General features: G+C 34.5%; 1 protein-coding gene and 1 pseudogene across 3 annotated transcripts in view; one reads left to right on the top strand and one right to left on the bottom strand.

Annotated features, from left to right (window-relative positions):
* The window catches only part of ATL1 (atlastin GTPase 1), a 100867-nt gene that overhangs the window by 33882 nt on the left and 44384 nt on the right, over nt 1–22601 (top strand). For all 3 annotated transcript variants that reach the window (XM_021941199.2, XM_009211513.4, XM_021941200.2), the window contains one exon: nt 21764–22011. In XM_021941199.2, the coding sequence (XP_021796891.1) occupies nt 21764–22011 (248 nt within the window). The remainder of the gene's footprint in view (nt 1–21763; nt 22012–22601) is intronic.
* On the bottom strand, nt 5537–5761 carry LOC116275725 (annotated as a pseudogene).

Raw genomic sequence — 22601 nt, 5'->3', positions numbered from 1 at the left:
TTATCCCTCTCCAAAAGTAAACACTTCCATTAATTTGAAGTTTCTAATTCGCTTGATAATTTTTACAGTTTAGCTATAAATAAATATATATCCCTAAAAAATACACTATTTAGTTTTAAATTTGAAGTGCCTAAAATAAAGAGAATCTGGAGTGTGCAATTTTCCACAAGATATTTTGTTTACTCCACATCCTTACCCATAGTTGGTATTGATAGATCTGAAATGATATCTCATTGTAGTTTCAGTCTGCATTTTACTGATTACCAGTGAGGCGTGAGCATATATTTATTGTCCATTCATATTCCCTCCTCAGTGTCTGTTTGCCCTTTGCCCATTTTAAAATTAGGTTATCTTTTCTTCTTGCTTTGTAGGAGTTGTATACATATTTTTCATGTAAGTCCTTTGCTGATTGTCTTATAGATATCTTTTACCATTTTGTGCATGACTTTGATCTCTACAGTGTATTTTAACAAATAGATATTATGTGTTTAAGTGTAGTCCATTTAAACAATATTTTCCTTTATGGCTTGTACTTTTTATATTTTAAAAAATATCTTCTCTTACCTCAAAGTTGTAAAATAGTCTTTTATATTATCTGGTTTAAAAATTTTACACTTCATTTTTTATCAGGTTTTAAAATTTGTGGTAAAGTACATAAAACATAAATTTTACCATCATAACCATTTTTAAATGTACAGTTCCGTGATACTAGTACACAAATAAAATATTGTTGTGTAGCTATCGCCACTGTCTATTTCCCGAACTCTTCATCTTGCAAAACTGAAACTCTGTGCCCATTAAACAGTAACTCCTCATCCTTCCTTCTCATGGCTACTAGCAGCCACCATTCTACTTCCTTTAACTATGATTTTGACCACTCTGTGTAACTCACCTTAGTGGAATGATACAGTTTTCATTTTGTGACTGGCTTATTTCACATAGCAAAATGTCCTCAAGTTTCATCCATATTATAGAATATATCACAACTTCCTTCTTTTTTAAGGCTGAATAGCATTCCATTGTAAGTATATACCACATTTCTTAATCCATTCATCTGTTGACAGACACTGGGTTGCTTTCACATTTTAGCTATTGTGAATAATGCTTCCATGAACATGGTGTACAAGTATCCCTTTGGGACCCTGCTGTCAATACTTTTGGGTATATACCCAGAAGTGGAATTGCTGGATCTTATTATGGTAATTCTATTTTTAATATTTTGAGGAACTGCCATACTGTTTTCCACAGAGGCTGTACTATTTTGTGTTCTTATCAACAGTGCACACATGTTTAAATTTTTTCACATCTTCGCCAACACTTGTTATGTTCTGTTTTTTAAAAAAATAGTTGTCATTCTAATGGATGTGATGTGATATCTCATTGTAGTTTTGATTTGCAATTAATATTATGATTTCTCTTGTGATTTTTTTCTTTGATCCTTTGTTAAGAGTGTGTTGTTTAATTGTCACAAATTTGTGAATTTTCCAATTTTCATTCTGTTGCTAATTTCCAACTTCATCTCATTGTGATTGAAGAAAATATCTAGTATTATATCTATCTTTTTAAAATGTATTGAGATTTAATATGTGGCCTCCCTTATAGTCTATCTGGAGAATGTTCCAGGTACACATGAGAAAAATGTGTATTCTATTGTTGTTGGCTAGAGTGTCTGTATTTGTCTGTTAGGTCTAGTTGGCATATTGTGTGGTTCAAGTTCTCTATTTCTTTGCACGTCTTTATTTCCTTTTTGTTTGTTTGTTTTATCCATTGTTGAGAATAGGATATTGAAGTCTCCAACTATTAGTATAGAACCATTTCTTCTTTTAATTCTGTCAACTTTGCTTCACATATTTTGATACAGTGTTCCTAGGTACATAGATTTTTGTTATTGCTATATATTCAAATGCTGTATTAAAAATTTTATTAGTATATGACTTCCTAGCCAGGTATGGTGGTGTGCGCCTGTAGTCCCAGCTATTCCAGAGTCTAAGGCAGGAGGATTGCTTGAGCCCAGGAGTTTGAGGCTGTAATGTGCTATGATTTTGCCTGTGACTAGCCACTATACTCCAGCCTGGACAACATAACAAGATACTGTCTCTAAAAAAAACCCAGTTCTTGTTTTTTGTTAACTTTTTTGATTTTTTAAAGGCTATCTTTTCTGATATTAGTATTACCACCTCTACTCTCTTTTGGTTTATGTTTACATGGAATATCTTTTTCCACCCTACCACTTTCAATCTGCTTGTGTCTTTGGATCTAAAGCAAAGCTCTTATAGACAGCATATAGTTGGATCATGTTTTTAAATTCATTATGCCAATCCCTATCTTTTGATTGGAGGGTTTATATTTGTTTACATTTAAAGTAATTACTAATAAGGTGTGACTTCTTTTGTTTGTTTTGCTGTTTGTTTTCTGTGTGTCTTACAGCCTTTTTGTCTCTCATTTCCTGCATTACTGCACATTACCCTCTGTTGTGTTCAGTTGATTTTTATAGTGTAATGTTTTAATTCCCTTATCATTTCCCTTCTAGCTTTTTTTATGGTTACCATGGAGATTATATTTAACATTCTAAAGTTGTAACACTCTAATTTGAATGTATATTAGTTTAATTTTAATAACATACAAAAATTCTTCTCCTTTACATGTCCATCCTCACCCCTTTCAGTTTTTGGTATCATAAAATTATACATATTATGTGTCCAAAAAACATAAACTAGTAACTGTTTTTTAAAATGTACTAGTTTCTCAACTGGACATGGTGACTCATGGCTATAATCCCAGCAGTTTGTGAGGATGAAGTGGGAGGACTGCTTGAGCCCTGGAGTTCAAGACCAGGAGTTCGGGTCAACATGGCAAAACCCTGTCTCCACAAAAAAAAAAAAAAAAAAAAAAAAAATTATCCAGGCTTGGTGGTGCATGCCTGTAGCCCCAGCTGTTCAGGAGGCTGAAGCAGGAGAATCACTTGGGCCCAGGAAGTTGAGGCTGCATTGAGCCATGATCATGCCACTGCATTCTAGCTTGGGAAACAGAGAAAGACTCTGTCGGAAAAAAAAAAAAAAAGAATACATTAGTTTCTTAAATTATATAGAAAAGAAAATGTGGAATTACAGACCAAAATTACAATTATTATTATAGTAGCTTTTAGACTTATAATTATTTTTTAAAAGTATTAGTCTCTTAAATCATACGGAATACCAAAGATGAAGCTACAAACTATTATTAAAATAATACTACCTTTAATAATTGCCCATATATTTACCTTTACTGAGATTTTTATTTTGTCATATGGCTTTAAGTTACTGTGTAGTGTCCTTTCATTTCAACACGCAGAACTCACTACCTTTAGCATTTCTTGAAAGGCAGGTCTAGTGGTAACAAACTCCAGCTTTTGTTTATCTGGGGATATCTTAATTTCTTCCTCATTTTTGAGGGACAGAGCTGCTGGATATAGGATTTTTAGTTCACAGGTTTTTTTTCTTTCAGTGCTTAGACTATGTCTGCCCACTACTCTTTTGCTTCCAAAGTTTCTGATGCGAAATTTGCTGACAAATCTTGTTAATAATCCCTTCTATGTGATGTGTCACTTCTCTCTTGTTGTTTTCAAATTTTTCTTTGTCTTTGGCTTTTGACAGTTTGATTATAATGGGTCTCAATGTGGGTCTCTGAGTTCATCCTACTTGGAATTTGTTGAACTTCTCAGATGTCTATCTTTCATCGAACTTGGGAAGTTTTCAGCTGTTATTCTACAAATAATCTCTCTGCCACTTTTTCTTTTCTTCTTCTGAAACTATTACAGTGTGTGTGTTGGTTCATTTGATGGTGTCCCACAGGTTCCTTAAGCTGTTTTCAGTTTTCTTCAATCTTTTTTCTTTCTATTCTTCAATGACTTGATAATTTCTATTTTCCTAATCTTCAAGTTTGCTGATTTTTTTTATCTGCTCAAATCTGTCTTTGACTCCCTCTAGTGAATTTTTCATTTCAATTATTATATTTTTAAGCTTCTTTTTTTCTTCTTTTAAAGATAGGGTCTCGCTCTGTTGCCCAGGCTGGGGTATAGTGGTATGATCAAAACTCACTGTAGCCTCAAAATCCTGGCCACAAATGATCCTCTCACTTCACCTTCCCAAAGTGCTTAAGTTACAGGCATGAACCATCTTGCTCAGTGTGGAATTTATTTTTGGTTTACTTTTAGGTTTCCTATCTTTTTACTGAAATTTCTATTTTGTTTGTATGTCATTTTTCTTGACTTTCTGCATGTCTTCTGCTGGTTCTTTGAGTATTTATAAGACAGTGGTTTTAAAGTAATTATTGAGTAGGGCTGCCATGTTGTCTTTCTCTAGGACAGTTTCTGTTTTATTTTTTCCCCCTTAAATGGCTAGTACTTTCTTATTTCTTTGTATACTTTGTGATTTGTTGAAAACTGGACATTTGAAACTAATAATGTGGTAACTCTGGAAGTCAGAATTTCTCTCTTTCCCAGGGTTTGCTATTTTTTCTTTTTGTTTTAATTGTTGTAGGATGTCTCCATGTCAAGGATCAGCCTGACATGTAAACTTAAGATCTTCATGGTCTTTTCTGAGCCTGTGCCTTTCCCTGGGCATATGCGGTAACTAATTTCCCCTGTGTATGCAGTTGCTTTTGAATGTCCTAGTCTTTAGTGTCTGGTTTCCAAAAGAGGGGAAAAAGAAAAATGAAGGGGTAGTTAAAGGAACCTGCCCTTTAAGTCCCCTGAAAGTCACTTGAGCTAGAGTGGGTGGGGCTTCCAACAATGAGAGGTGGGGTGTGCAACAAGGACAACTCACCTGTATCTGCACCTCCATGATCAGAAGCAGCAAATTATCAATCAGAATACAGATCTCCAAATTTTGGAAGACAGGGTTCTTTTTCCCACCTTGGGTCCCACAACCTGCGTTCAAGCTGCTCCAGGAACACATGTATGGCTGCATATGCCATGAGACTGGGAGATATGGGATGTGTAGCTCCTGCTAGCTAAGAGCTAAAATTGACTGAAATTAACTGCAATTTATGTCCAAGCTTATCCCTGGAAGTTTTAAGTCTTCAATGGATTCCAGAGTTCTTCTCAGAACTCTTCCCAGTCTCACTTCATCAGATTAAGACTTCATCAGATTTCTCCTTTATTCATAATTATTAGTTTTTAAAAATCATCACTGGATATTGAATTTTAACAAATGCCTTTCCTGCATTCATTCAAATAATTATATGGTTTTTTTTCTAGTTTGTTAATATGTTTAATTAGATTAATAGATCTTTTATGTTGAAGTGATCTTGCATTTCTAGAAATCCAGGATAGTCATGCTGTATTTCCTTTTTTAATACATTACTGGGTTTGCTAATCTTTAGATGACGATATTTGCAAGCATGTTTACAACTAAATTTCTTTTTTTGACTATTACAAAAGTTTATTTAACAAAAAGTCTAATATGAAAATGTATATGACCTAATTTTTACATCACAGTAAAATAGGCCCTTTGGAGAGGCAACATGGATTTCTCTTCTGAACGGTCATTATTTATACTCATTTCAAGGCTTCTAACATGATGGTACTATTTCCTTGTATTACCACCATTCCAATATTGTTCTGCTGTCCACTAGTTGCCATCTCCACACATTTATCTATCACAAGATTCATAAAGGGATCAAATCCCCACAATATTCCTTGGACATGTCTGCCACCATTTAATTTCAGTTATAACTTCTTGTTCATACATTTTTTCAACTCCAGAGGGTGAGCTTTGCTCATGGTGTCTTTTCCATGGGCTTACAGGTCACTGAATTTCCTTTCTTGCACTTTCTTTGTCTGACTTTGATATCAAGGTATCAAGGCTATACTAATTTTATAAAATGAGTATGGACATTTCCTTTTTAAAAAAATTATCTGTAAGAATTCATGTAAGATTAGGATGATGTAGTTTGAGAAAACTAGTCTATTAAACCTCCTGGACCTGACATGTAAGATTTTGAACTATTCATTCAATTTCTGTTTTGGTTATAGAATAATTAAAGTTTTCTATTTCTTCTTGAGTCAGTTTTAGTAATTTACATTTTTCTTGAAATCTATCCATTTCATCAAGCTGGCATAAGGTTGTTCTAAGTTTTCTGTTATTTTCTCTGCTTAATTTTGTTTACGTGTACCTTCCTTAGTATATCTTTTATCATGTGATTTCTCCTTTTTTCTTTTCTATTTATTTAATTTCTGTGCATCTGTATTATTATACTTTCTTTTGGTTTATTCTATATTTTATTCTTTGTAACTTAAGAAGTTGGATTCTGAGCTCATATATTTTCAGCTTTTCTTCTTTTTCTGATCTATGCATTTAAGGCTATAAGTTTTTTCTACATAACAATTTTGCTGTATCCTATATATGTTGATATGTAGTAGATTTATTATTGTTCAGTTTTAAGTATTTTAATATGTAATTTTAGTCCATTCTCATCCTGTAATAAGGACATACCCTAGACTAGGTAATTTATAAAGGAATTATAGAGGTTTAATTATAGAGGTTTAATTGACTCACAGTTCTGCATGACTGGGGAGGCCTCAGAAAACTTAAAATCATGGCATACGGGGAAGCAAACACATCCTTCTTCACGTAGCGGCAGGAGAGAGAAGCGCAGAGCTAATGGGGTAAAAGTGCCTTACAAAACCATTAGATGTCATGAGAACTCACTCACTATCATGAGAACAACATAGGGGAACCACCCCCATGATCTAATTACCTCCCACGAGGCCCCTCCCCTAACACATGGGAATTACAATTCGGATTACAATTCAAGGTGACATTTGGGTGGGGACACAGAGCCAGACCATATCATTGTTCATAATATCTTTTTTTACTCATGAATGTGGTAAAAGTATGGTTTTTTCTAAATTAATGTTTTGTTATCAATTTCATACTTTATTTTATTATAGTCAGAATATATGTTGTATTGCACCACTTTCTATGGTGATGGAAATGTTTTTTGTCTGCACTGTCCAGTATGGTAGTCACTAGTCATATGTGGCTATTGAGCACTTGAAATGTGGCTAGTGAGAACGAGGACCAAATACACTTAATTTTTGATTGATTTAAAGTCACATATGGCTACTGGCTACAATATTGAGCAGTTCATGTTTATAGAACACCCATGCTTTGAACTTGGTTGAAATTTGATTTATGTACTAATGCATTTTTAATTTTTATAAATATCCCATGTGCATTTGAAAAGCATTTCATGTTTTCTGATTTTTGATGCAGTATGCAATATATGTCCATTAGCTCAAACCTACTAAATGTATTGTTCATATCTTCTATACTCTGATTTTGAACTGCTTGATCTACCAAATACTGATATCTGATAGATACTTTAAAGTTCTCAGATAAGTTTTTAAAAAAAACATGAAGTGCATTTGTCAATTTCCCCTTCTGTTCTGTTATTTTGCTCATAGACCTTTGAGCTATGTTAAGTGCACACAAATGTGGAATTGTTATATCTTCCTAATGAGTTTAACCTTTTATTTTTTATGCCACAAACCTCTTTATCTCTCATGATGCTTTTTGCCCCAAAGTCTATTTTATCTGATATTAATGTAGGTGCTTTATATTTCTTTTGCTGGGTTAGTTTCTGGTACTACTGAGCTGGGATAGCTGGGGAAGGAGACTGACTGATATCCATAAAATGAGTCACCTTGTGTACCTAATTACCTTGAGGGTCCTCAGCAGTGAATGCCCTTTGGAGGACATTCACCTGGGACTGAATATCCTTATACTCCATGCCTGTTCCAAAGCTCTATCACATACTTTTTCCAAGTGCCTGACTATCTGGTGGAAGTGTTAGCTACTGTCCACAAATTGGTGTAGTTCTGTGCCTTTGCCATGTGCTGCAAGTCTCATGGCTGCTGTCAGTTCACATATCTATTCTTTCTGTTAGAAGGCAGTAATGGCTTTTCCTTCACCCTGTCTTCCAAATGTCATTAATGCTTTTCATTGGCAAAATCTAAACAAGAGCTCTCCAAGAATGGATTGTAAGAATTGTAGTGCCGTAGTTTCACAGTCTCTGCAGTATATTTCCAATCTTTGCAATGTAGAGAACAGCTTAGAATGATGGAGATAGAATTGAGCATGACACAGACAAAATTCAGCACAAAGAGTAATCATCCATTTTCAATATAGCTGACTCAAAGATGATTAAAGGACTAGGTATTTCTTTAGAAAACAACTGTGTCTAAAACTGACTCTTTTTCAGTGACTACAAAGGTATATGTATTTGTTTTTCTTAGTGGGAATTATGCCTTCCATCTGTTTTTCTTAAAACATGTGAACATATTTTCTTATGATGAGATTTTTTTCTATACCATGATTTTGAATGGCTCCATATCTTGTATAATAGAACTGTGACATAACTTATTTACAGTATCCTACAGTTAGACATTTAGACTGTTTCCAATTTGTCACTATGTAAATAATGTTGTTATGAACCTCTATGTAAATAAATACACATGAAATTGTTTTATTAAAAGGTATGTGTATTTTTAAGTGTTTTTCATTATTTTCAATACTGAGTGTGTGTGTGTGTGTGTGTGTGTATATATATATATATATATTTTTTTTTTTTTTACTAGTTATGATAGCCAAAAAGGCTATCTCATTTTTCCCCTCTGTCTAGTCCTTGATTTAGGAAGGCTGTTTTAATTAGTTTGTCTTTAATTACTAGAAAGACTTAACTTTCCCCTCATGTCTATTATCCATTTCTATTTCTATTTTTATTAGTGACTTACTTTTCTACACACACACATACACACACACACACACGCACACTCACAGTGCCCTCATCATCATGTCATTGTTCTTCTAGAGACATCCACTGAATGGTTTATGGAATTCTTTTGTGTCCGATATAAATAAATAGCTTGTTATGTAAATGACTGACTTAACTTCTTCCAAGGCCTTCATATTGCAGGATCTGCATTAATCCCTTTAACTCTCTTCTTCAAAGGCTATCATTAACAGCAGAACTACCTGAGAGTCTGTACGGAAGTGTTTTGAGATCTATTACATATAATCCCATATCTCTATTGTTGCTCTAACATTCTTAAGATTCACATTTATGAGTTAGTATTTTGTTTTTGTTTCCTTATCTCTGTTTGTCTCTGTATAAACTCTTTTGCTGTTACTTTGGAAGTCATTCTCAGTTTTTCATTCACACAATGTTTTTTTATGTTATTCTCTTTGAGTTCTACTGCTAGGAAGAGACATAAATAGTTTAAGAAAAAGTAATAGTTCTTTTTAATTTTAGTTGCCAAGAGATAGTTTCCTTGGTGGTATGTTTTTTTTTCTGTATAATGACTGCAATATGCCCAGAGTGTGTCATCTTACTTAGTTTATGCTGGAAAGATAGAATTGTTTTTTTACAAAGTTTACAATTGAGAAAATTAGAAATATACTTCCACAGCATTTCTAGTATATAAATATGATTATTCTCCACATTTGACATTTTTGAAGATTCCCCTTCTACATGGCTAAATTCAGTAGTGAGTGCCAGCTTCCAGTAACTCAGAACAGCACACAGAATGAAAAAGTCCCCAGAGTCCCTATAGTGATTGACTATAACACCAAGTATATAAAAAGGTGAAATGATATACAGACTATCCTCAACTTATGATGGTTTAACCTATGGGTTTTCAATTTTACAATGGTATGAAAGCGATACCTATTCAGTAGAAATCATACTTCAAGTACCCATATAACCATTCTTTTTTCACTTTCAATATAGTATTCAATAAATTACATAAGATATTCAACACTTTATTATAATATAGGCTTTGTGTTAGATGATCTCACCCAATTGTAGGCTAATGTAAGTGTTTTGAGGATGTTTAAGGTAGGGTAGATTAAGCTGTAATGTTCAGTAGGTCAGGTGTATCAAATGCATTTTCAAAATATATTTTCAACTTACGACGGTTTTATCAGGATGTAACCCTATTGTAAGTTGAGGAGCATCTGCATAGTTGGTTCTTTCCTTCCTCGTGAGCTGTACATTTGTATTATTCATAGTAAAGTGCTAGTCTCCATCTGGTTTACTTCTGACCTGTTTCCTGCCCCCTCTCTTTTTAGGATTTGCATAGTATTCTGGGAATTGAAACTGAGTTTAATTTAGCAAAACATGTTTAAGAAAAAAGAAATCTGGTGCTGAGGAAACTTGTTATGCATTCCAAAGGATTTTTGAATTAAAAAAAATTTAGAGACAGGGTCTCATTCTGTTGCCCAGGTTGAAGTACAGTTGCATGATCATAGATCACTATAATCTGATATTTCTGGACCCAAATGATCCTTCTGTCTCAGCCTCCCAAGTAACTAGGACTACAGGCATGTGCCAACATGCTTGGCTAATATTTTAATTTTTTTGTAGAGATGGCACCTTGCTATGTTGCCTAGGCTTGTCTCGAACTCCTGAGCTTAACCGATCCTCCTGCCTCACCTTCCCAAAGTGCTGGGATTACAGATATGAGCCACCATGCCCAGCCTATTTTAGATTAACAAGGATAATATTTATTGTGTAGATAATATATAGTTACAAATAATGAGTCAAGTGCATAACATTTGTTCTTAGTAATACCCTGCAGTCCAATATTTTTCAGTTATTTGTATTAAATATAGGTAAATAAATATTTATTGAGCACCTACTGTGTGTGAACTTCTGTTATAAGTTTTCATTTGTTTGTTTTTGTTTTTGAGATGGAGTCTTGCTCTGTGGCCCAGGCTGGAATGCAGTGGTGCAATCTCAGCTCACTGCAACCTCTGCCTCCCAGGTTCAAGCGATTCTCCTGCTTTAGCCTCCCGAGTAGCTGGGACTACAGGCACGTGCCACCATGCCTGGCTAATTTTTTGTATTTTTAGTAGAGAGAGTTTCACCGTGTTAGCCAGGATGGTCTTGATCTCCTGACCTCGTGAACCACCCCGACTTGGCCTCCCAAAGTGCTAGGATTATAGGCCTGAGCCACTGTGCCCAGGCTGTAAGTTTTTAAGAAATACAAAGATGAATAAGACAGTCTCTGCTCTGTAAATATTTTTAGTCTAGTTTTTTGGTTTTGTTATTTTATAGAAACTGAAGTTTTTCTAAATAGTTTTTTAACAGCTTTATTGAAATATATATTCCACATAATTCACCCATTTAAAGTGTACAATTCACTGGTTTTAGTATATTCAGAGTATATTTAGTATATATAATTCTGAAATTATTATAATTTTAAAACATTTTCATTAGCTCCCAAAAGAAACCTTATACCTGTTATACCCTCCATACCCTTCCTACTCCCCAGCTCTGGGTAACCACCATTCTACTTTCTGTTTCTATAAATTTGCCTAATTCTATACGTTTCTATGTAAATGGAATTACACAACATGTGGTCTTTTGTTACTGACTTTTTAACATAGTGTTTTCAGGATTCATCCTATTATAGTATATATTGGTACTGCATTTCTTTTTATTGCTGAATAATATTTCATTGTATGGATATACCACATTTTATCTGTCCATTTATTAGTTGATACACATTTAGATTGTAGCTTTTCTAAATACTTTTATATGTAAATGTTGATTACCATAATTATATGTATGGGCTGATGTTAATGATAGGTTTCTTTCTTAACTTTAAGTTACATACAAACTAATGGCTATATATTTATAAATATTCCACAAATTCATTCTATTCTATTATTTATTTTCTCATTTAATAACAAATTATTTCTGTATTTTTAAAAGTCTCTACACCAAGAAGGAATATTTAATATGGTATTTTGCTTACATTGACAGAATGAGACTTCTTTGTATAAAGCATCTCAGTATTTGATACTGAGTGATAAAGAACTATCACAACTCAGGTATTTGTTTTATTTTGTAGCCTATGTAAGTCATGATTAATAGACAATCTCCCTCCTCTTCATTAATTCCATGTGTAACTCTTCAAGAGCCTTGAACATATAAACGTAAAGTTCAGTTATCTACCTAACCCACACCTAGTATACAAAGGCAGAGAAGGAAAGGATAATCAGATACCAATATCCACTGAAGTCTTTTCCATTACGCTCACCCATAATATCTACTCTCTTCCAAATCCTTTCAGATTTGTGCTCTGTCTTATCTTCCTGACCTGGCCCCTTATAACCTTTTCAACCTGCTCCATGCATACTGTACTACTTGCTATTCTTAAACATGCCAAACAGACTCTCCCACATACTTTTTTTTGAGTTATGCCATACTGTACACACTGTATTATACCTTGAGTTATTTCTTATGATATACATTGGGCAATTGTTCCAAATGAACTTCCTCATTCTTTACAATTATATTTAACAAGAGGATGAACCATAATTTATTAATCAGTCCCTCATTGATGGACATTTACATTGTTTCTGGTGTTTTGCATATGTATGAGTATATCTGCGAATGAATTCTTTGAAATAGCATTGCTGGGTCAGGAATACATGTATTTGTGCTTTTCATAGTTATCTGCCAAATTGCAGCCCAAAGATGCTGTATCCATTTTAATTCCCACCTGTAGTATCTGTGAGTACAAGTTTACATCTGAACTAATGAAAAGAATTATTACACTTTTGACCTTTGTAAATCCAATATGTGAAAAAGTTATCAATGTATTTTTTCATTTTTATTTGCATGAAGGTAAATATCTTTTTATATTTATGGGGTCATTTAATATTGTGGGTTTTGTCAATTGCTTATTTGTATCTTTTGTCCACTTCTCCTCCTCCAGGCATAGGTCTATGATTTATTTGGAACTGGTTTTTGTGTATGCTGAGAGCTAAGGGTGATGGCTCATTTTCCCCACACATGAATATTCAATTGATTTAGCATCATTTATTGAAAAGATCTCCTTTTCTCATTTATTGCAGTGGCACCTTTGTTGTAAATCAGATGATTGTATATGTATGGGTCTGTAGTCTTTTCTATCGGTCTGTTTGTTTATACTTGTGATATCACTCTGTCTTAATTACTGTAGATTTTAATTATCTATTGGTGTCTGTTAGTGTAAGTCCCCCAATTTTGTTCCTTTTCAAGGTTTTCTTTGTTATTCTTGGCTTTCTGCCTTTCCATATAAGCTTATTAATTTGCATAATAAATATTTATGCAGCAGAGAAATAAGCTTGTTAATTTGTACAAGAAAGATTGCTGAGAATTTGATTTTGGTTATAATCAATCTATTGATCAATGGGGAGCATTGACACATTTACAATACAGAGTTTTCTAATCTGAGAACATGTATATCCCTCTTTCAGTAACGCTTTATATTTTTCTGCAGAAGTCTTCAATGTCTTTCATTAGATTTCAGTGGTATGTTGGAGCCAGCTCCTACTAGTTCATGAGAGCCGATCAGGTACATCTCTTCCTGGCTCCACATTCAGTAAATCACATTGTGAGATTGAAGTGGGCCATGGTGGTAGTATTTATATCACAGAAATTGGCAAATGTCACAAATCAGGACTTTTCCCCACCTACCCACTGCTAAGAACTGGTTGTTAAACATGTGCCAACACATCACTTAGACTGATTACTAGATGATCAGGTTTTATAATGCTACATAAATATTTTTTCTCACTAAAAATAATTAAGTTATAATCTGCATACAGCAAAATTCACTTTTTAAATCTACTGCTCTGTGACTTGTGAGAAATGTGTATAATCACATTATGACTACCACAATCAATATTTAAAACTGTTCCATTACCCCAGATAATTTTCTCTATCTCTTTAGAGTCAGCTCTAAAATTGAATGTATCACAGTTATTTATCCATTTGCTAGTTAAAGGAAATTTGGGTTGTTCACAGTTTTTAGCAAATATGAATAAAACAGATATAAACATATTTGTGCAGGTTTGTGTCTGAACATGGGTTTTCACTGACTTTGGGAGAAAGCCTTCAGTATTTTAACAATAAATGTAACATTAGCTGTATTTGTAGATACCATTTATTGAATTAAGGAATTTTTCTTCTATTCCTACTTTTTGAGAGGTGTTTTTGGTTTTGTTTTCTTTCTTTAATCAGGAATGACTATTACATTTTCATACCTACTTTTATGCATCTACTGAAATAATCATATATCTGTCTCTGTTATGCAATGTGGTGAATTACATTCATTGTCTCTGAATGTTAAATTAACCTTGAATTCCTATAATAGATACCATGTGTTTGTGATATTTTAAAAATTTATGTCTAGATTTTATTTGCTATATTTTGTTTAGAGCTTTTGAGTTTATGTTGATGAGAGATAATGGCTTATGACTTTCCTTTTTTATAATGTTCTTGTCAGTTATTGGTATCAGAGATAGTCTGACATTATAAAATAAGTTGAGAATGGTCTCTTATTTTCTGTTTCTTAGAAGTTTAAGATTGCTCTTCGCTGTTTTCTAAATGTTTAGAAGAGATCACCAGGGAAGCTGAGCCTGGAGTTTCCTTTGCATGAAGGTTTTAAATTATGAATTAAGTTGTTTTCTAGGTATCACAGTATTCATAGTTATTTGTCTTATGTAGTTTTTTTGTTTGTTTGTTTTTTGTTTTTTGTTTTTTGTTTTGAGACGGAGTCTCGCTCTGTCGCCCAAGCTGGAGTGCAGAGATGCGATCTTGGCTCACTGCAAGCTCCGCCTCCTGGGCTCACGCCATTCTCCTGCCTCAGCCTCTCCAGCAGCTGGGACTGCGGGCGCACGCTGCCACGCCCGGCTAATTTTTTTGTATTTTTAGTAGAGAAGGGGTTTCACCGTGTTAGCCAGAATGGTCTCGATCTCGTGACCTCGTGATCCACCCGCCTCGGCCTCCCAAAGTGTTGGGACTAGGGGCGTCAACCACCGCACCCGGCTGGTTTTTTTATAAGTGATACTTTTAATTTGTTCATTTCATCAGTTATCAAATTTATTGTCATAAAATTACTCATATCTCCATATTATTTTTAAAATATCTGTAGGATCTATAGTATCTTTTTTTATATCTAATATGGGTAATTTGTGGGTTTTTTCTCTTATTTTCTTTGATCAGTCTTATAAGTTAATCTCACTGATCTCGATTTCTAGTTCATTTATTTTTGACCATTATTTCCTATCATTTCTTGTCTTTGAATCTAATTTGATATTCTTTTTATTGTTTCTTGACATAGATATTAGCTTATGATTTTTTTCAAACATCTTTACTACTTTATGCATTTCAAAGTGTAAGTTTCCTCTAAGCAAGTTTTGTATATGTCATCTTTTTAATATTTCAGTATGAATAAGATACTACAACCTAACATATTGATTCAATATTTATATGAAAAGGGTCAAAATAGCCAAGATTGATAGTAATTAGAAGATAAGAGGGCTTGTCCCATTAATATATAATGACTTTTCATAAAGCTATTTTGATGAATATAGTATTGTATTGGTGCTGTCAAAGACAAATTGACAAATAGATCAGAACATTCATCAGGTCATTTAGTTTACAATATTTTCTAGTTTTCAGTATACTTTCTTCTTTATTCCATAGGTTATTTAGATTTATTGCTTAATTTCCAAACACTTAGAGATTTTCTTAATATCTTTTTGTTACTGATTTCTAGTTTAATTCCTTTATGATGAGATAACATATTCTTTATTATTATAATTCTTTGAAGTTTGTTGAGATCTGATTTATAAACCAGTACATAGGCTATTTGGTAAATGTTCCATATGAACTTAAAAAGAATGTGTGGTCTATAATTACTAGATGTTAGATAGGAAAGGCTGGCTAATGATACTGTTCAAATCTGCATATTTACTGATTTTTGTCTGAATTTTAAGACAGTGGAAAGAAAATTCCTAGAAAGATAAAACGAACCAGAAGTATCTCAATAACTATCGAGCTTTATTGGTACTAATATAACAATAGCAATCATAACTATTAAAGAAATTGAAGAGGGCAGGCACGGTGGCTCACGACTGTAATCCCAGCACTTTGGGAGGCCGAGGCAGGCAGATCGCTTGAGGTCAGGAGTTCGAGACCAGTATGGCCAACATGGTGAAACACCATCTCTACTAAAAATACAAAAAATTAGCTGGGCTTGGTGGCAAGTGCCTGTAGTCCCAGCTACTCGGGAGGCTGAGGCAGGAGAATTGCTTGAACCTGGGAGGCAGAGGTTGCAGTGAGCCGAGATCGCGCCACTGCACTCCAGCCTGGATGACAGAGCGAGACTCCGTCTCAAAAAAAAAAAAAAAAAAATTGAAGTGACAGTTAAAAATCATCTCACAAATAAAACACCAGGTTCACAAAGTTTTACATGTGAGTTCTATCAAAATTTCAAAGAACTGTTCACTCCAATCTTTTATTACAAACTTTCTTTTCTTTTTTTTTTTTTGTAAGACGGAGTCTCACTCTGTCACCCAAGCTGGAGTGCAATGGTGTGATCTCAGCTCCCTGCAACATCCACCTCCTGGGTTCGAGTGATTCTCCTGCCTCAGCCCCCCAAGTAGTTGGGACTACAAGCATGCACCACCATGCCCAGATAATTTTTGTTTTCTTTTTTTTTTTTTTTTAGTAGAGACGGAGTTTTACCATCCTGGCCAGGTTGGTCTCAAACTCTTGACCTCAAATGATCTGCCCACCTTGGCCTCCCAAAGTGCTGGGATTACAGGCGTGAGCCATCATGCCCAGCTGCTAATTCATTTTATAAAGCTTGTAAAACTTTTATAATAAAACCGCCCAAGGACAAAATAAGAAAGTAAAGTTATAGGCAACTCATTTATGAATATATATGCACAGTTCCTAAACAAAATCTTAGCAAACTGAATCCAGCATTATACTATACCCTGAGACTATTAGGTTTATATGAAAAATGCAAATATATATCATTTGCTACATTGATATGTTGGATGTAAAAAGCTATATGATGACCTCAATAGATGCAGAAGAGATTATTTGATAAAATCCATTATTTGTTTGTGATTTTTAGAAACTCTTAGTAAACTATACATAGAATTTCCTTCATTTGATATGATAAAATGTATCTATCAAACCAAGCCCAATAAAACTGTAACAAAAGTAACCCCAATAGGAAAATATTGGAGACATTCCTTTTAAAATCATGAAGTTATGCCTACTGAAATCAAAAGTTATGCCCATTATGACCCTTTCTATTCAACATGGCATTGAATGTCTAATAATTTAAGAAAAAGAAAAAACATACATAAAGATTAAAAAGTTGGAAACTGTCATTACTTGAAAATTGTATTTCTGTTTCTATATTTTAAAAAAAAACCCAAAAGTATCTACATAAATTTTACAGGAAATAATAAAGTTTAACAAATGCTTCAATGTGAGACCAATGCATTAAAGCTAATTACAGTTTGTTATCCAAGCAACAACTAGAAAATATAATTAAAACAACAAATAAACCAGTCATAGCAACAAAAACTACAGTGCACCTGGGACTAAATGTAATAAACCTCTTCCTACTCCCCCAAATTATAAAAACATTACTGAAGGAGTTTAAAGACCAAAAATAGATGGAGAGATAGATCATGTTAATGTATTGGAAGACTTAATACCATGAAGGTATTGATTCATTTCAAATTGATCTATAAATTTAATGTAACTTCAGTAAAGAGTTCAACTAACAGATTGATTTTAATATTTATATGGAAAGAGTTAAAATAGCCAAGACCAATAATAATTAGAAGGATAAGAGGTGCTTGCCATACTATATACGATAACTTTTTATAAAGCTATTTTGATTAGGATAGTGTAATATTGGTGCTGATATAGACAAAATTGATGAATGGATCAGAATTGAGAGCTCAGAAATGAGTCCGTGTGTGTGTGTGTGTGTGTGTGTAAAACTCTTACTTATGACAGAGATCTCATGGCAGACCACTTGAAGAAAGAAGGAGCTTTGACAGAGCTCTGAAAAAATTTGTTTCTCATGTTTAAAAAAAATGGCTTTCTGTCTTCCACCCTACAAATAACAACTTCTGATGGACTAGGAATTTAAATATCAAAAGCAAACTTTAAAATTTAGAAAAGGCTGGGCACAGTGGTTCATTTCTGTAATGCCAGCACTTTGGGAGGCCAAGGCAGGTGGATCACTTGAGTCCAGGAGTTTGAGACCAGCCTGAGCAACATGGTGAGACCCCATCTCTACAAAAAATACAGAAATTAGTGGGACTTGGTGGTGGCGTGTGCCTGTAGTCCCATCTACTCGGGAGGTTGAGGCAGGAGGATCGATAGAGCTCAGGAGGTGGAGGTTGCAGTGAGCTGAGATCACACCACTGCACTCCAGCCTGGGTAACAGAGTGAGACCCTGTCTCAAAAACAAAAACAAATACACTTAGAAGAATATATGTGACTATTGGCTGGGCGCGGTGGCTCATGCCTGTAATCCCAGCACTTTAGGAGGCCGAGGCCGGTGGATCACGAGGTCAGGAGATTGAGACCATCCTGGCTGACACGGTGAAACCCTGTCTCTATTAAAAACACACAAAAAAATTAGCCGGGCATGGTGGCGGGCTCCTGTAGTCCCAGCTATTCAGGAGTCTGAGGCAGGAGAATGGCGTGAACCCAGGAGGCGGAGCTTGCAGTGAGCGGAGATCAGCTACTGCACTCCAGCCTGGGCGGCAGAGCAAGACTCTGTCTCAAAATAAAAAATAAAAAATAAAAATAAAATATATGTGACTATCTTTCAGATCTTGTATATGGAATCATTTCTTAAACATGGCATACAAAATGTTAACCATGAAAGAAAATATTAATAAAATCTATTACATTAAAATTAAGAATGCCTTTTCATCAATTATAGCTTAAGGAAAGAAAATGAAAAGGCAAGCTCTTAGAAACTAGAAGACTTTTGCTACGCATATAACTAACAAAGGGCTAGCATTCAAAATACATAAAGAACTACAAATCAGTGAGAAAGACAAACTACCTAATAGAAAAATGGATAAAAGGAGATGCTTACCTTATTAGCAATTAGAGAAATGTTTATCAAGACCACAGTGAGATACCAATTTATACCTCTGCAACTGACAAAAACAAAGTCAGATAAAACCAAGTGTTAGAAAGGATATGGATCAATAGGATGTTAAACTGATGGTGGAAGCAAAACATTTATATAGCCACTTAGAAAAAGACAATTTTGCATCATGTGTTAAAGTTGAATATTTGAAAAACTTACAACCCAGAAATTCCATTTCTATGTGCATTCTCAAGTACCTTTTGCATATGCGTAGTTTGTTACAAACAATTATTTCAGTCTATAGAAAGTTATGATCTAGTTTTCTGCACCAAAGATGTTTGTCTATCCAAAATATTATGTCTAGCTTGGGTCCGTGATTCACATTTGTGTGCTCAGGTCATAATTAAATCATAGGCAAGGAGCATCATCAAATAAAATGTGTATTTGCTATTCTCAAAAAGGGCCTTTGTACTGAGGCTGAAATTAGGTGGTAGGTAGGACTGTAATCAAACATGAATAGATAATAGTATTAATAACCGTCACCATTAATTAAGCATGTACTGTTTGTCAGATTCTTCAATTTTTATTGAATGGAAATTACTTTGTTTAGTCTTCACAAAGGCTTTCTGATATGGGTACCATTATTAATCTTTTTAAAATGGAGCATACTGAGCCATTGGGAAGCTAAATAATTTCCACAACTTTATGTTGTAAATTGTAAGGCTGGGGTTTAAACAAAGGCTCTCTGACTCCGGCACCTGTGATACGGCAATAGAGAAGCTATTATCTTTCAGATAAAAAGTCAACTTTTCTTAACTTTGCAGAGAGAACAACTCTGATTCGTGGCTATAGGCAAAGGTCTGTTGTCTCTAGATGCTTTGTACGATTGTTCAGAAAGTAGTGGTGTATGTTTATCTCTACTCATGCAAAACTAAAATTGTATATTTTCAGTATTTCAATAGCATTATTTTATAGATGAATAGCAATAAAGTTATCAATGTGATATATATGTCAATGTGATCTGAAGACTTATTTAAAATTATGCCAAGAGATATGATTGCCTTGCTTTTATCTAGTTACAAAACTTCTTATCAAATAGACATCATGAAGAATGTCTACCTAAAGATATTTTCAAAAATTTAGGTAAAAGATTATTTAAGAGTCCAGTTTGTTGCAAAATTAGTATTATTGTCTTAGTCACCTTGGGCTGCTGTAACAGAAAATCATAGACTGGGTGGCTTCAACAACAAACATTTATTTCTCACAGTTCTGGCAGCTGGATGAGATCAGAATGCCAGCAGGGCTGGATTTTTTGTAAGGGTCTTCCTCCTGGTTCATAGACTGCTTTCTTCATGTATCCTCACAATTCAGAGAAAACAGGCTCTGGTTCCTTAGTTGCCTTATAAGGGAACTAACTCTATGATGGGAGACCCTCATTACTTAATCTAAGCCTAATCTAAGGCCTCCCAAAGGCCTCATCTCTAAATACTGTCACATTGGGGATTAAGGTTTCTACAATAGCAATTATTGAGGGTTTCTTTGAGGCTAGATCATATATCTGATCTGAGGAATTAATTGGTGTATGTATAGACTTTCTGTTCTTATGATACAAAGCAAACGAGCCTATGTATGTATTGTCCAAAAGTTATTGGATTGCTACCAAAGAGGCAGAATTTTATTTTTATTTTTATTTTTTATCATAGTAGAAAGATCTGGGATGACAGTTTTGACTCTTGCAATCTAATCCCAGGTTGGCAGTTACTGTCCATGTGAACTTGGACCTGTAATCTGTCACTTTCTAATAGTTGTGCTCCTGGGAAATTTAATTAGATTCTTAATTTTCTCATGTGTCAAAAATACAGATAATAATAAATACCTTACTGGAACATTACAAGGATTAAATAAATAACATGAGAAAGATATAGAAATCCTATACGAGGAAGTCTACCATTTCCTTCCTTCTAAATTCCATTTCCATCTCTTGGGCAAGGTCAGTCACGTCTTTGGCTTTAATTTCCTCATCTATAATAATGCCAATAGCATGCTTGAGAATCTGTGATTCCGAGCCCTTCTATGTATTTCTTCCTATGTATGTTCAGCTTTAAAAAGTATTGCAAGGATCCTTTATGTAAATAAGCTATTTCTGGGGGATAAAGAAAGTGTGAACTAAAATCATTTTATTCCTCTGCTCCAAAAGTAGAGTGCTTTGCTTTGATTTTCTTTCTGACTCAGCAAACGGAGACATCTGCACTGACTTAGAGTTTTCTTGAAAGTTTTTTTTGTTTCAGTCATATGATCAGAAAGAACAAATGTAAGTCCTTCTGGAATATAGTGTGAATGACATTAAAATATGTCACTAAAACAAACATTTCTTTTCTTTCTTTCTTTTTTCTTTTTTGAGACAGGGTCTCCCTCTGTTGCCCAGACTGGAGTGCAGTGGCACAATCACATCTCACTGTAGCCTTGACCTCCTGGGCTCAAGTGATCCTCCCACCCCTGCCTCCTGAGAGCTGGGACCACAGGCACGCACTACCACACCTGGCGAATTTTTAGATTTTTTATATAGACAGGATCTTGCTATGTTGCCCAGGGTGCTCTTGACTCCTGGGCTCAAGCGATCTTCCCACCTCAGCCTCCCAAGGTGCTAGGATTACAGGCATGAGCCATGGCACCCAGCATAAAGTGAGCATTTCTAATTCCAGTATGCTCCTGTATCAGATGTTTGAGAGTTGAGAGATACATATACATTTCTTGGCACTTTGAATGATTAGCTGAACCAGTCACTGCTCTGTTCAACAGGTGGATTTTCAGAAAAGACATATGAATGGAGCTCAGAAGAGGAGGAGCCAGTGAAAAAGGCAGGACCAGTCCAAGTGCTCATTGTCAAAGATGACCATTCCTTTGAGTTAGATGAAACTGCATTAAATCGGATCCTTCTTTCGGAGGCTGTCAGAGACAAGGAGGTTGTTGCTGTATCTGTTGCTGGAGCATTTAGAAAAGGAAAATCATTCCTGATGGACTTCATGTTGAGATACATGTACAACCAGGTATGCAGGAAGTACTTCAAAAAGTTTTCTTTCTTCTGTGCTTCTGTCATTTCGTGTTTTTGTTTAATGGTGTTCAAAATGTTCATTTCTATTATTATGTACCCTATATATGAACCAGCTAAAGAAATGCTGTAGTGTAACCATTCCAACCTCAGTGCTTTGGGGACCAAACTACACAGACCAATTTTCTCTGAAGCTGCTTTGTTGCATTTCCCTTAGAATATGACTTATATTTTTATTCTTTAAAAAATAGACACAGAATATCCTGATTATACTTAAATGTTATAGCGTTTAAAATGTCACATAACTTTTGTATTGTAATCACTTTTTTCCAACATTTAGTATGACATATTTCAAGCATATAGCGAAGTTAAAAGAATTTTTTACTAAACATCTTGGTATCCACCACCCAGATTCTACCGTTAACATTAGTATTCCTGCGTTATCACTTATGACTCCATCTATTCATCCCTCTTTCCAGCCATCACTCCAAGTTATTCTTTGATGCATTTGAAAATAAATTGCTGGCCGGGCACTGTGGCTCACGCCTGTAATCCTCAGCACTGTGGGAGGCCGAGGCGGGTGGATCA

The sequence above is a fragment of the Papio anubis genome, chromosome 7, assembly GCF_008728515.1.
Source record: "Papio anubis isolate 15944 chromosome 7, Panubis1.0, whole genome shotgun sequence".
Classification (NCBI taxonomy): Eukaryota; Metazoa; Chordata; class Mammalia; order Primates; family Cercopithecidae; genus Papio; species Papio anubis.
Note: the sequence above shows the minus strand (reverse complement) of the source record. Positions and strands in the feature narration are given on the sequence as shown.